This window comes from Strix aluco, chromosome 5 (genome assembly GCF_031877795.1).
Source record: "Strix aluco isolate bStrAlu1 chromosome 5, bStrAlu1.hap1, whole genome shotgun sequence".
Taxonomy (NCBI): domain Eukaryota; kingdom Metazoa; phylum Chordata; class Aves; order Strigiformes; family Strigidae; genus Strix; species Strix aluco.
This window is the reverse complement of record NC_133935.1, coordinates 4,250,872-4,263,370: the sequence shown is the minus strand read 5'-3', so window position 1 is coordinate 4,263,370 and position 12,499 is coordinate 4,250,872. Positions and strand designations below refer to the sequence as shown.

Here is a 12,499-nt window from a genome sequence, read left to right as displayed (position 1 = left end):
CTTTGTTAGCAATAAACGCTGCCGTGGGAGAAGATACACCGGGTTTCCCTGCAAAACCGACGGATTTTGGGGCGGGGGGGGGGGTTACCGGTAAGGTTCCTGAGAGCACCCGCATAGGGGGGGCAGCGGGGGGCAAACCCGGAGATTTGGTGGCTCTCTGACCCAGACCTAGCAGCAGTCCGGCCCAGGAAGGTGCTAATTTGGGCTTGAGTTTTAAGCCTTAAAACCGAGTGTGAGAAATACCTCGAGCTAGGTATTTTTCTCAAAAAAAAAAAAAAAAAAATTTAAAAAAATAACGCGACAGAGGAAATTCCGCTCTTTTGCATTAAGAGGGCACGTTATTCCCAATTACCACGGAGGAGAACTGATAGCGTGGCACTGAGGGTGAAGGGAGCGAGCTGCATTCCTTACTTTCACCTGCGCTGGAGCCACGGGAAGAGATACCCGAAGGAAACTTGCTGAATTTCTTGAAGGAGCCTTATTTCCTCCTGTGCCAGGCTGAGGGAGGTTGAAACACACACTAATGAAGAACATATTTCTTATATATGGCAGTTTTCTTTATTGATTGCTTGATGTGAAACAATATCAATCTGGAATTTTTTTTCCCCACACATTACAAAAAAAATATTAAATTGGCTCAGTCTGCAATCCTTTAAGCACAGCCATATTAATTATCAGAAAAAGGAAAAAAAAAAACAACAGAAAAAAAAAAAAACCAAACAAAAAAACCCCTAAGTCTACCAAATAGAGCATTTACAAATGCACAAAAACATGCCACTTTGGCTTTATGGGGAAAAATATTGTCTTCTAGATTAAAAAAAATCTTTTAACATAAATAAGTTAGTATAATTTCTCAGTGTCTTTACAGAGTTATGTACACAGGTACACTTCAAACTTTTTTTTTTATTTTTACATACAGGTACACAGGCAATGTAGAAATACTGTTTAAAGATGTAGTATCCCTTTTCCCTCACACACAAACACTTCAGGAAGTGGGTCTGATGAGAAAACAACAATATTAGAGATTCAGAGCAAAAGCCCTCCAGATTAGCTAAAAAAAAAAAAAAAAAAAGCACCCCACCACCCCCAGGAAATCAGGCAACATAACAACGGGATGATTTTACAGGACTTTTACAGGCATTCAAATTTGCTATATGGATTGGGGGGGGGGGGGGGGGGGGGGGAGGGAACTTTTGCTACTACATAACGGAATCGTCACAGCTCCCACCTCTTCAGCTTAATGCAGTAGAAAAAATTTCACAAGTGGCCTGTAATAATCTGCTCTGAGCAGGGTCACCACAATGGTACAATTAAAAAAAAAAAAAAAAAAAAGGAAAAAAAAAAGGAGAAAAACACGGTGGACCCACTTAAAGGGACAATACATCTTTAAGTAATAAAAAACCTACACTGCTTCTCTTCATACATTTCTTTCCTTGCTAGATTGTGAAAGCAAGTTCCAATAGTCACCCTCTTCCACTCCCTCCCCCCTCCCAACAAGGTTTATGTGCTACATAAGGTAAAAACTATATACACAGGTAGTACAATGAAGCAAATAAGGAAACACCTAATTGCACAATGCTACATCCAATGCTTTTAGAGGCAGGTCTTTTAAGAGTGCCTAAAATTTTAGTGTTATTGTTTGTTTGCCTTTTTTTTTGTTGTTGTTGTGTTGCTGTTGGTTGTTTTTTTTTTTCAGTGCTTGTACAGGACCTCCATCCCACGGAGATCGGCGATATGTATTTTCGTTTCCACTACAACTTTACATCTTCCTCGCTTCATCGCCCCCGCCGCACCCGATGAAGGAGGACACGCACATCCTCCGCTCTGCGACGGGACGGAGACAGACGAGGAGGGGGTGGGGGGGTGGGGGGTAAAAAAAGCAGACGGGGAGGGAGAAGGCGATTAGAAACCGTCGAAAAGAAACGCGATCCCCGGCGCAACCGGTTCAAACCGACACGGCATCCCCGGGGCGGGCGGTGCTGCCCGGGCGGGGCCCCGCCGCTGCCCGCGCCCCGTCGGGGCCGGCACCCCCCAGCCCCTTCTCCCCCACCTCGGCGGGGAAAATGAAACGGCGGGACCCCCCCTCAGCGATCCGGGGCTCGGCTAGCTCTCTTTGACCCCCCCTCGCCCCCCCAAACAAGCGGTATTTGCATAGCCCCGCATGCTGACGTGCTCCGCCGCGGCTCACCCCAGCGGGACTAATTTGTTGCAACTTCTGCTTTACAGCTTAATCTCTTTCTGCACAATCGCAAATCGTGTTTGGAAACCTCGCTCCTAACCTCGGCTCCGAAACCGCCGGCGCAATTTACCAACTACTCCCTCCGCCCCAGCCCAAGCCTTAAAACAAAACAACAACAAGGATGAGGAGAGGGGGGGGAAGGAGGGAGGGGGGGGAAAAAAAAAAAAAAAAGCGCACAACCCAGCTCCCATTAACCCGCTCTCGTCCTTTGCCAGCGTCTAAAACCAAACCAAAACAACCAGGGAAAAAAAAAAAAAAAAGAAGAAGAAGAAGAAAAAAATCCACCATGCCTTTTCAGTTTTTAAAGAAAAGTGCCCGGATTCCCCTTAGACCCAATTTCGGGCTTTTATTTCTCCCGGGCTGGGAGGTCGCCGCGAGGTGCGACGGCAACGCTGACACTGGAGGTGAAAAAGCATCGCGGGGGGGGGGTATGGGGGTGTGGGACGGGACACACGACCCGCGGGCAGCCCCCCGAAATCCCCTGTCATCGAACATCAAGCACCCGCCGCGTTTGAAACTCCGTCCCTCCAGCCGCAGGGTCCGCGGGGGGGCGGGCGGGGGGGGGGGGGGGCCGGGCCCGGCGTTGGGCGGGCAGGGTCGGTCCCACCGCGGCCTGGGTGGGGGGTGGGGGGGTGTCCCGTCGCGACCCCCAATCCCAACCCCAACGAGGATCTTCGCTCCTTGTTTTGTTCTTTTCAAGCCCTGCGCGTCCCACCCCCACCCTCCACCACACCCCCATCCCCGAGCGCCGGGGGAAAAGCCACCCGTCCGCGGAGAAATGACCCCGGGGGGGACGAACGGGGGCGGGGGGGGGGGGCGAAGACACCCCCCAAAAGCAGGATACCCACGCGGTCACCCCTTCTTTCCCTTGTTTGCATCCTAAGGCCGGACCCTAGGGGGAACCCACCTAAACGCTTTACGTTTGATGTCTTCTCGGGCTTGATTTCTTGGGTGTTTGCTCCACTGAACTGGAACTGGGGGAGTCTTCTGAAACCTCTTCTTCTGTTGTGTTGGCTCTTTTATTTTGAGGAGAGGAATCTAGGAGGGGAACATTAAAAACAAGGCGGGGGGGGGGGGGGGGAAGAGTGGTATTAAAATATTTTCCTTCCAGATGTTTGCTCGGCATCCGGGGGGGGTAGATGGGGCCGGGGGAGGGAGGGGGGTTATTCCCGGATCCCCTTGTCAGCTCTGGGCTACGTGAGAGCGAGCAGGGGAGGGGAGATGGGCTCCTCTCTAGGTAGGAGATCCAAGTTTCCTGTTTTCGGCTAAAATCCCTGTCCCTTTTTTGCTTCGCGGGAGCGTTACGAGCCGCCTCCCACCCGGGCAGGAGGTCGGGTTCCCCCCGAGGGGCGGCGAGGGGACGCGGAGGGGGGGGATGATCCTTGTTTTAAAGGCTTTTCCTCGCAAATCATCTACCGGCTCCCATTTAACGCGGGACCCCCCCTGGGACCGCAAACAGCCACCCAGGTTGGTTTTTGGGTTTTTTTTTCCCGGGCTGGGGGGGGGAAGGTGTTGTACACCAAGCCCCCCGCGACCAGGCCACGCGTGGGACGGGGCGGGGGGGGGGCGAGGGCCCCGGTGTCACCGGCCGCGGGGGCAGGCGGAGGGTTTCGCGAGGGTACGTTACCATCGGTGGCAGGTCTTTTCCTCTGCCCAGTGCACTGCTCTGCAAAGTCCGTCTGGTTTTCAGAAACATCAGTCTTTTGCTCTACACAGTGAGTGTCCTCTGAGATTCCCTGAGAACCGACAAAAACCACGGTTTGGCAATTCCCGTTTACATCCAAGCTCTGGCGGCCGGCGGACTTGCAGACAGCTTTCAGTAGCCGGGGGGGTCTGAAGTAGAAGTCAGGCGAGCTCCCTTTCTCCACGGCTTGCCACTCGTACCTGCCTTCCAGCGGCTTGTGATTCTGGAAATCGAAATTCCACTTCCTCTGGCATGCCTCCTCCATCTCCTGGCGGTGCTTCTTCAAGTCCCTGTTTAACTCTTCGTGATTCACCGGCCCGAAGAGGTTCCTACAAGCTGACGGCTTCGGGTACTCCGACTGCCGGGCTTCCATGCGCTCCAGGGTAGGGCTCCCATTAGAAATACGGACGTTTGACATCTCCCCCCACCCTCTTTTCTTCTGGCGGCGGTTGTTTTGCTCGCTGCTCCCCCCCCCCCCCCCTCTCCAGCCACCTCCTCCTCCTCCTCTTCTTCTCCGCCTTTTTATTTCTGGGCGCTCGGCGGGTCTCCTCCGCACCTCCTCTCCGCGCTGCTCCGCGTTCCGGCCGCGCCTCGGCCCCGCTCACCCTCGGCCCGCGGAGAAGGGGCGATGAGGTGCCCTCGCATAAGCGCCGGTCCGGGGTGGGGGAAACCCCGAAAGCCGCCGCCGCCGCCGTCGGGGAGCCCCGGGCGGGTTGGATGAAGCGGTTGCGCGGAGGGAGCGCGCAGGCGGAGGAGCTGCGCTGCCCTGCGCGGCCCCGGCTCCGCGCTGCGCTGCCCCGCCGGTGTTCGGGGCGGGGGGGGAAGCCGGTGCTCGGTGGTGGTGGTGATGCCCCCGCCGCTCGCACCGCCGCCGCGTAGTAAAAGCGAGAGGGGGAAAAAAACAAGAGACGAGCCCTTTTCTCGGTTGCCCAATATGGCGATTGAAGGGAGGCTGACGAAGAAGAAAATGATTGACAGGACGAGTCTATTTAAACAGCCCGGCCAAGCCATTGGTTAGTGCGGCGGGCACCGCCCCGTCGGACCGGCCCCACCTCGCCGCCGCCGCCGGCTCTAAAGGTGGCCCCGGTCGGGCCGGGCCCGGCTGATGATGCCCCGCAGAGCTTTGGGGGGGGGGGGGGGGGCGGGGGGAGGTGGAGGCGAGAAGGGCGGGAAGGCACCGCGATCGCCACCTCCCTCCGCAAAACCCGGGCCCGGCGGGGTTTATGTGTGTGTCCCCCCACCAAACCCCCCCCCCATCCCCTCAGACACCCGAGTCATGGTGGCGGCTGGTGAGATTTTGACGCATTCCTGTGACAGGAGAATCCCACCGCTCTGATTTTTGCCGGGCTGGGCTCTGGGGATGCAGTTCCCCCACCCCCCGAGGTCAGGGGTTGTAGCGGGGGGGGGCTGTGTGTGTCCCCCCTCCCTGGGATATGCAGGGGGGAGAGCGGCACCCTGACCCCACAGCACCCCGACCCCACTGCAAGAGCCAGGAGCCAGGCTGGGGGGGCTCCCAGGGGAGGGCAGGAGGAGCACCTCTTGCTGCCTTCTCAGGACTAAGTGAAGAAATGGCTCTAAAAAAACCCCAGGGATTTCAGATCTCAGCAAAGAAGGGAAAGAAAACAAAAGCATTGGGTTTTGTCCTGTTGGTGTGCTTGGAAGATTAGATGAGCCAAGTCACTGCCAGGGATTTTCTAAGCCAACTTCCTCGGATAGCAGGCACGGTGGAGATAAGGGCAGCGCAGTGTCCTCCTCTGCACCCTCCTAGTCTCCAGCCCCTTCCTCTGAAATCTTCCCTCACTAGGCAGGGCAGCCCCCTCGATGCGTGCAGGACGCTGCGGGTGCTCGCAGGTGCTGAAGGTTTTGACTTTTCCAGGGACCCAGATCCAGGGCCTGAATCTTTGGAGGGCTGGAGGCTCTTCACACTAATCCATCTGGCCAGGTCTCCTCTCCAAATTCTGGTTGAAAGGGGGGCTGCAGCAGTGAGGCACTATCTCAGCAAGGCAGGAGTCCACACAACTGGGTTTAACTGGGTTTAACTCAACTGGTTTGGCCTTGAAGATGTGAAGCTTCGACCCTGCGCTGTCCTTACACACAGAAACTTGCTCTGGTTTGGGGTCTACGGGTTTGATGGGCCACTGAAACCTTTGCTGTGGTTGCTCTTGTGAACTGATACGCGATAAACTCTGCACACACGGGAGAGGGGACTAAACCATTCCACAGCCCAGGCCACAGCCATCATCAGCCCCAAGGCTGTAGCCCCCGGCCTCTGCTCACACCACTCACCCCAGTAATCTCAGTATTGCCAGACCCCGAGTTCAAAAACCTGATGTGCACAGGCAAAAAAAGAAAAAAAAAATACAAATGAGATTGGTTTAAAAACCACAAGGTTGAAATAAAATATTAGCCATGTTATTTTTATTTGTTTGCTGGGTTTTTTCAGCACTCAGAAGTTGTTTTCCAACTCTTCTCAGCAACCGCAAGTCCTAGCAATTCACTTACAGAAAATTAAAGCTGACATTCTCATGTCTGCAGGAGCTGAGGCTTTTTTTTGAAGTTGCAAGTCCATGATAAAACTGCTGGCAAAGCGCGGCCTATTCATCTGCTTTATTTGCAGGATTTCATCTTCGTTTCTCCAGGCTTTCCTGTCTTTGACTTCCATAGCCACCAGCAAGGAAGTGCCATTTCAAACTTCTCCTCACTTTCTCTGTCAGGTGTGGGGCACTTGCCTTGTTTTGTTGATCTACACAAAAAGGTAATTGTAGGCTAAGAAAGTGATCTGTAAAATATATCTGGGGGTTCCCCGAAGACACCCCAGGGCTCACCCTGCCTGTGGTAACCTGCTGAATGTCCCACCGCTGACTCCTTAGATGAGGAGTTCCCAGTCTCTGCTCCCTGGGAGTCACTGCTCGTCTCCTGAGCCCACAAAAGAAAGGCAAAACCCCTCGTGGGTTGGATGACGACGTTGTATCAGAGTAGAAACACATACCAGGGAGGAAAAAAAAATTTAAAAATAATAGGGTCCAAATATTGGAAAAGACTGCGTGCCCCAACCGGGAACACGACCGCAGTGCGAAAGAGCACTGATTTATCTTGGAAAATAAGAAAACAGTTACTGTAGGACAAGAACTTCTTTTTTTTTTAGGGTTTTTTTTGTTCTGTTTATATCTCTTACAGCACAAGGGCCTGGGACTAAGCCCCTGGATGCTGTACAAGTATATTGAAAAGCAATAATTAAAGCCAAAGTGGGAGGGGGGGGGGGGCGCGAATAATTTAAGCCACTGAAGGAAGCAAACGAGAAAATGAAAGAGGAGCGGTCTGCGCCTTGGTTTATCCCTCTACTCCTTCTCCTCCATCACCCCCCCGCCCTTGCTCTCAGAGGGGCTGGGAGGAGGCAGGGGGGTGTGCCCCGCAGCCGCGGTAGCTCCGCGCCTTTCCGCGGGCAGCGCAGCCCCCCCCCCCCCGCCCAACGCTGGGGTCGCGCTGGGACAAACGATGGGGAAAGGGGATAAAATGAAAGACTAAAAAAAAAAAAAAGGAAAATAGCAGAGGGGGTGGGAAGCGGCTGGAGCATCCGCATCCCTGGAGCATCCGCGGCCGTGGGGACCCACCGCGACCCCCGAGCGCGGCCGGTGGCCGCGCTCGGGGGTCGCGGTGGGTCCCCACGGCCCTTTCGGGTTCCCCCCCCCCCCCCCCAGTGCGGTCTCAGCAATCCACCTTAAATCGCTGCGGCTGCAAAGGAGAAAAAGGCTGTGTCTGCAGCGACCTTGCCATGATCTAAAGTGTTTTGTTTACAGTCAGGCACCCCCGATGGCTGCAGCAAATCGTGAGAGAGGCAGGCGCCCGCCTGTAGTAGCAGCGAAGCGTGAAAAAAAAAAAAAATACACACACACACACACACACACACACACACACCCCACTAGAGTCCCGGAGTAAAGATCTGGAAAGATGAGAGCGCCATCGTCTTGCAAAAGAGGGGCACAGCAGCGAGGTTTGCGGAGGGGAGGCGGTTGCGCGGGTTTTGCGCGGGTTTTGCGCGGCCGCGCGGCGGGGTGTGAAGAAGGAGGGCCTCCAACCGCCGGTTTTAACTCGCTCTGTTGCCGTTTAAGCTGAAGGTGCAGCCAAAAGATCGGCTGAGAGAAAGAAAGGGAGACAAACAACGACCAAAAAAAACCCCCAAACTCCAATCGAAACTCGGAGGAGTGAAGCGTGAAGGAGGAAGGAGTGTTTTTAGGGAGGTCTGGGAGAGCAATGTCGTGGCTTCTCTAACAGCCTCTGAGCACCCTGTCCCCTCTCTCCCCAATACCCCGCTCCTCTCTCTTGTTGGGGCTTTTCCACTGGCAGAGCCCCTTGCTGTTTTTCTTTCCTCCAGAACCGCTTTGGCAAGCTTCCCGCCCTCCTTTTGGCCACCCTCCCTCCCCAGAACTTTATAAAGTTGTCGGGTGAACCAGCAAAGCACCTCTAAGCATCTGGGTTGTTTGGGATTTTCAATATTCCCTCACAAATACTGGGGAAAATTCAGACTAATACCCGAGCTCCTCCCCAGGCTGCGTCCTGCAGAGCTGAGGACCATTTGAAAGCCAAAGGCTTGAGGAAGTTTTGTTTCTCGCCCACTTCAGCTGTTACTGAGCTGATGCTGTTTCCCCACACCTCCAGGTTTTCAGGCAAAATGCTCATTTTGAGAGAAGTGGGGGGAGGCCGCCCTGAGATTCGAGGCACGGGGCCCCGAGTTTTCACCCGAGTGCGCTGGGGTAGTCGCAGCGTGCTCAGCAGGAACCCTTCCCTCCTGGGCAGGATTAGGGCCCGGCGAGGTTTAGCAGCAGAGACAGCAGGGAAAGAGCCATTTGAAAGCCCTGGGACATCATCCAGCAGCGCCCGGGATGTTTAAGACCTTTTGCTCATTTGATGTAAACTCTAGAGGGAGCCTAAGGATAGAGATCAGGCCTGCGCCAGGACCCGGCCTCCCTCCCAACAGCATCCCCCCCCACACACCTTCCCGCCCCGGGCTGTGCCCCCAGGCAGGGTCCCCGCTCTCGTCCCTGCTGCTCAGCACTTTTGGGGGGCTCTGCCTGCTGTTCCCCCTGCTGCAGGTGGAGAACAGTTGTTCCCCGGGGGGGGGGGGGGGTGGGCCTTGTCACACACCCACAGAAGCCCTGGAAGGGTGCAAGGATCAGTTCAGAGGATTCTGAGCCCTTGAGAGGGCTTGGGGTACAGCCCAGCCATGTCCTTAATGTTGGCGTATTTTTTTAAAAAGCAAGAAATCTGTCAGAAATGTGCCCCAGTGCAAGGGGTTGGACCATCTCACCGTGCCACAGGGCAGGTTAGACAAACAGGTATGTCTGCAGAAATTAAATTATTAGTACAGAAAGTTACTCATTCTTTTCTCTCTGCAGCTCTCTGCTCGTCACCACCCTTCCCTTGACCTGCTAAAGGAGCAGTCCTGAACAACCTGGATTTTATCTCAGGGATATGGTTCAGATCACTTTTTTTTTGGGTTTTTTTGGGTTTTTTTCATTTTGCCCACAGTGCAAAATGAGAGAGAGCTTACACTGTTCTTGAAGCAGGTGAAGCTGGGAGCGTCCTACAGCCAGCAGCAATGACCCTTCTGAGTAATCAACTCTTCCATTTTCACACCAGGGACAAGGAAGAGGATGTTCATATGCAGTCCCTAAAAATAAACACACACACACACAATACACCATATGAACAAAAGCATTTTCAGGCCAGTCTAACTCCATCTGTGTAAGACTTCCCATATAATACATCACATAGCCCTTGCCACTTTGTTAGAACAGCAAATTTTTGACATGAGAATCTTAACTAGAGGCTTCTCATGGCAGCTAAACAGCTCCTCCCCTCCCCTCCCCTCCCCTCCCCTCTCTCCTCTCCTCTCCTCTCCTCTCCTCTCCTCTCCTCTCCTCTCCTCTCCTCTCCTCTCCTCTCCTCTCCTCTCCTCTCCTCTCCTCTCCTCTCCTCTCCTCTCCTCTCCTCTCCTCTCCTCTCCTCTCCTCTCCTCTCCTCTCCTCTCCTCTCCTCTCCTCTCCTCTCCTCTCCTCTCTCCTCCCTCTCTTCACTCCCCTCCCTTCTCCTCTGTCCCCCCTCACCTTTTCCCTCCCTGCCCTTGCTCACTCTCACCCTTTCCCTTTCCCTTTCCCTTTCCCTTTCCCTTTCCCTTTCCCTTTCCCTTTCCCTTTCCCTTTCCCTTTCCCTTTCCCTCCCTGCCCTCTCCCTCTCCCCCTCCCTTTCCCTTTTTCTCCTTCCCTTTCCCCCAGTCACAGTGCCAGCCACACAGAACATTCTCAGGTCCAAACCCATCAGACAAAGCCCTCTAGTTCACTGCATGCTTGGCCTTTACAGTAAAACGAAAGGCGCTGGCGGCGGCAGCAGCTCTACCTCGGGCTGAAGACAAGCCCCGCTCAGGTGAAACACTTCAGGGAGCTCCAGCGCCAGGAGCACACCTCTGCACAGACCCCATAAAGCCTAAAAAACCACTTTACCCCCTCCCCCGGGTACGGTGAGGATTAACTGCTTTGTGTTTGTAAAGTCCGCTGAGTACAGAAAGTGCAGTGCAAGAACTAAGTAGTAATAATGATGATGAACTATTATTGTTACTACGAGATTAAACAGTTTTCCAGCCACTTGCTCCACGACCTACGCCTTTAAGAAAGTTTCTCAACAGATGAATTATATTCAGTGGAAATGAGTTGTTCTGTTTTTCTACAAAGCCTGAAGTGAACCTTTCTGGGAAGGGGATGATATTTTGTAGCAATGTTTTCTCAAGTACAATTCTTTAGGTTCCCAAGTGATGACACATTGTACAGCAACGCTCTTGGCACAAGGCGTTCATCTGTGAGAAGGGACACTGGCCCCATTTCTTAAAGCCATTCATTAAATAAAAACACCCTATGTCATATGTTATGTTCCTCTGAAATGTTTAAAGTTTTTAGCGCATGAAATCATATGGTGCCTGGGTAATTTTTTTTTTTTTTTTTTCCAGAATGCAGCACTAACCTCTAACTCAGTTACTGAGCACTGTTGGAAGAGCTTGTTATTTTTCGTTAGTGTTGTGTTTTGTTTTCATTTGGTAGGATCCCAACTTTATGCAATAGGCTTTTTCAGAACTACAGAACTATGTAAATGTGATGCTTACGACTGACCACAAAGAGGCTGCTCACCAAAAAAATAACCGGACACAGAAACATCTGCATCTGTAAGAATTTTAGGCATTCTGGGTGCCATTTACATGAGAATCTAGCCCAGCTTTTTTTTTCTTTTTCTTTTTTTTTCCCGAATGGGCTATATTAATTGCCTTAGGATCAAGAGGTCTACAAACATCTTCCTTATATAAACAGAGGAACTGGTCTGGCTACTTTCTAAACCCTTTAAGGGAGATGACCCATCTCACATAGCAAAATGATGGCAGTAAGTAACTGATTACTATCAGAGCTTGAGATCTGAGTTCTGGTTCTGGCTTCCCTGGGTCTTGTAATGCACGTTGCTGCAACTCTTGGCACCTACGTTTCTCCCCTCACCCTCTTCCTCATCTGTTTAGACTTTAAGCGGTTGGAAACGCTCTGTTTGTACAGTACTGGGTACAGTGGGACTTCAAGCTCAGTCAAGGGCTCTAGGTGCCAGGGTAATTACAAATGTAACAGTGCCCATTACATTGTGAGCTTACCACATCTTGTTCGTGTTAATCAACCCAGCAAGGGAATTAATTGTACAGCTCCAGAATGCACAAGCCAGGGCATTAACCTACAGACATGGTGTCATTACAGAGAAAAATTGAAAGTGGATTCTGCAAGCATCTGGCAAGAAGAAAATTGTTATGAGGTACGTGACAGGCACTTCAAGACAAAAGAAACCTTGTCATCCCACACTGGAACCAAACACAGCCTTTTGGGGGATACCGCTTAGGAAAAAAAAAAAAAACACCACCTAAGAACTCTAAGTTGATCTTCTCCTAAGCAACCTGCATACCAGGTTCAAAAGGATCCCCCCCTTTTCTCTAAGAATTTGCAGCCCAGTTGCCAGTAGCCAAAGGTACAATTCCTTGCTCCTCCCCAGAAGCACTCTACCACCATCCATCCCCACCAGTGCTCGTCCTGCCAGGGCAAGAGCCTGCTGAGCCCTATTAACCTAGTCCTGTTCACGGCTGATCTAAACCAGCCATGCCTAAAATAGTAGAGTAAGCTGGCAAGCCAAAAGGCAAAAATTATTTCACTGTAGCCAATCTATTGCAAAACACACTGGGGCCATGATTTCAGTTGCTTATGAGAAAGATGGAAAAAGAGAGGCCTTGTATTTACCAGCATGTGTTCTGGGTTTCCCTCATAAGGAGTTAAACATTTCTCGGAGCAGAGGCCTAATCTGCTGTGGTTTTTGACTCTAACTAGCTGCTTGGTTACTCCCTTTGTTCTGGCTGCCAGCAGCTAAACTGGGACATCTATTCAAAGACAAGTACCTGAAAGCATCCCTTTAAAGGATTTGCCACCTTGTTATCTCTAGTTTGAAAGGCTTTTTGAGGACAAATTTCACTTAAAAGGTTTGCAAAGGACACAGCATAGCAAATACTG

At 52.3% G+C, this 12,499-nt stretch overlaps 1 protein-coding gene across 1 annotated transcript; it reads right to left on the bottom strand.

The window, feature by feature from the left end:
- Positions 1 to 535: 535 nt before the first annotated feature.
- On the bottom strand, positions 536 to 4,893 carry CDKN1B (cyclin dependent kinase inhibitor 1B). Its single transcript, XM_074825675.1, has 3 exons — positions 3,867 to 4,893; positions 3,147 to 3,277; positions 536 to 1,824 (listed from the first exon to the last, which is right to left on the bottom strand). Exons 1-2 carry the CDS (start codon positions 4,339 to 4,341, stop codon positions 3,156 to 3,158), a joined length of 597 nt encoding a protein of 198 aa, XP_074681776.1. The 5' UTR covers positions 4,342 to 4,893; the 3' UTR covers positions 536 to 1,824; positions 3,147 to 3,155.
- Between the last annotated feature and the right edge of the window lie 7,606 nt (positions 4,894 to 12,499).

Excerpts from the sequence above, each read along its gene's own strand:
- CDKN1B (XM_074825675.1), bottom strand. The coding sequence starts at position 4,341 with ATGTCAAACGTCCGTATTTCTAATGGGAGCCCTACCCTGGAGCGCATG. Across the intron at positions 3,278-3,866 it reads GAAAAGACCTGCCACCGATG|ATTCCTCTCCTCAAAATAAA; the intron begins GTAACGTACCCT and ends TTCCCCTCCTAG.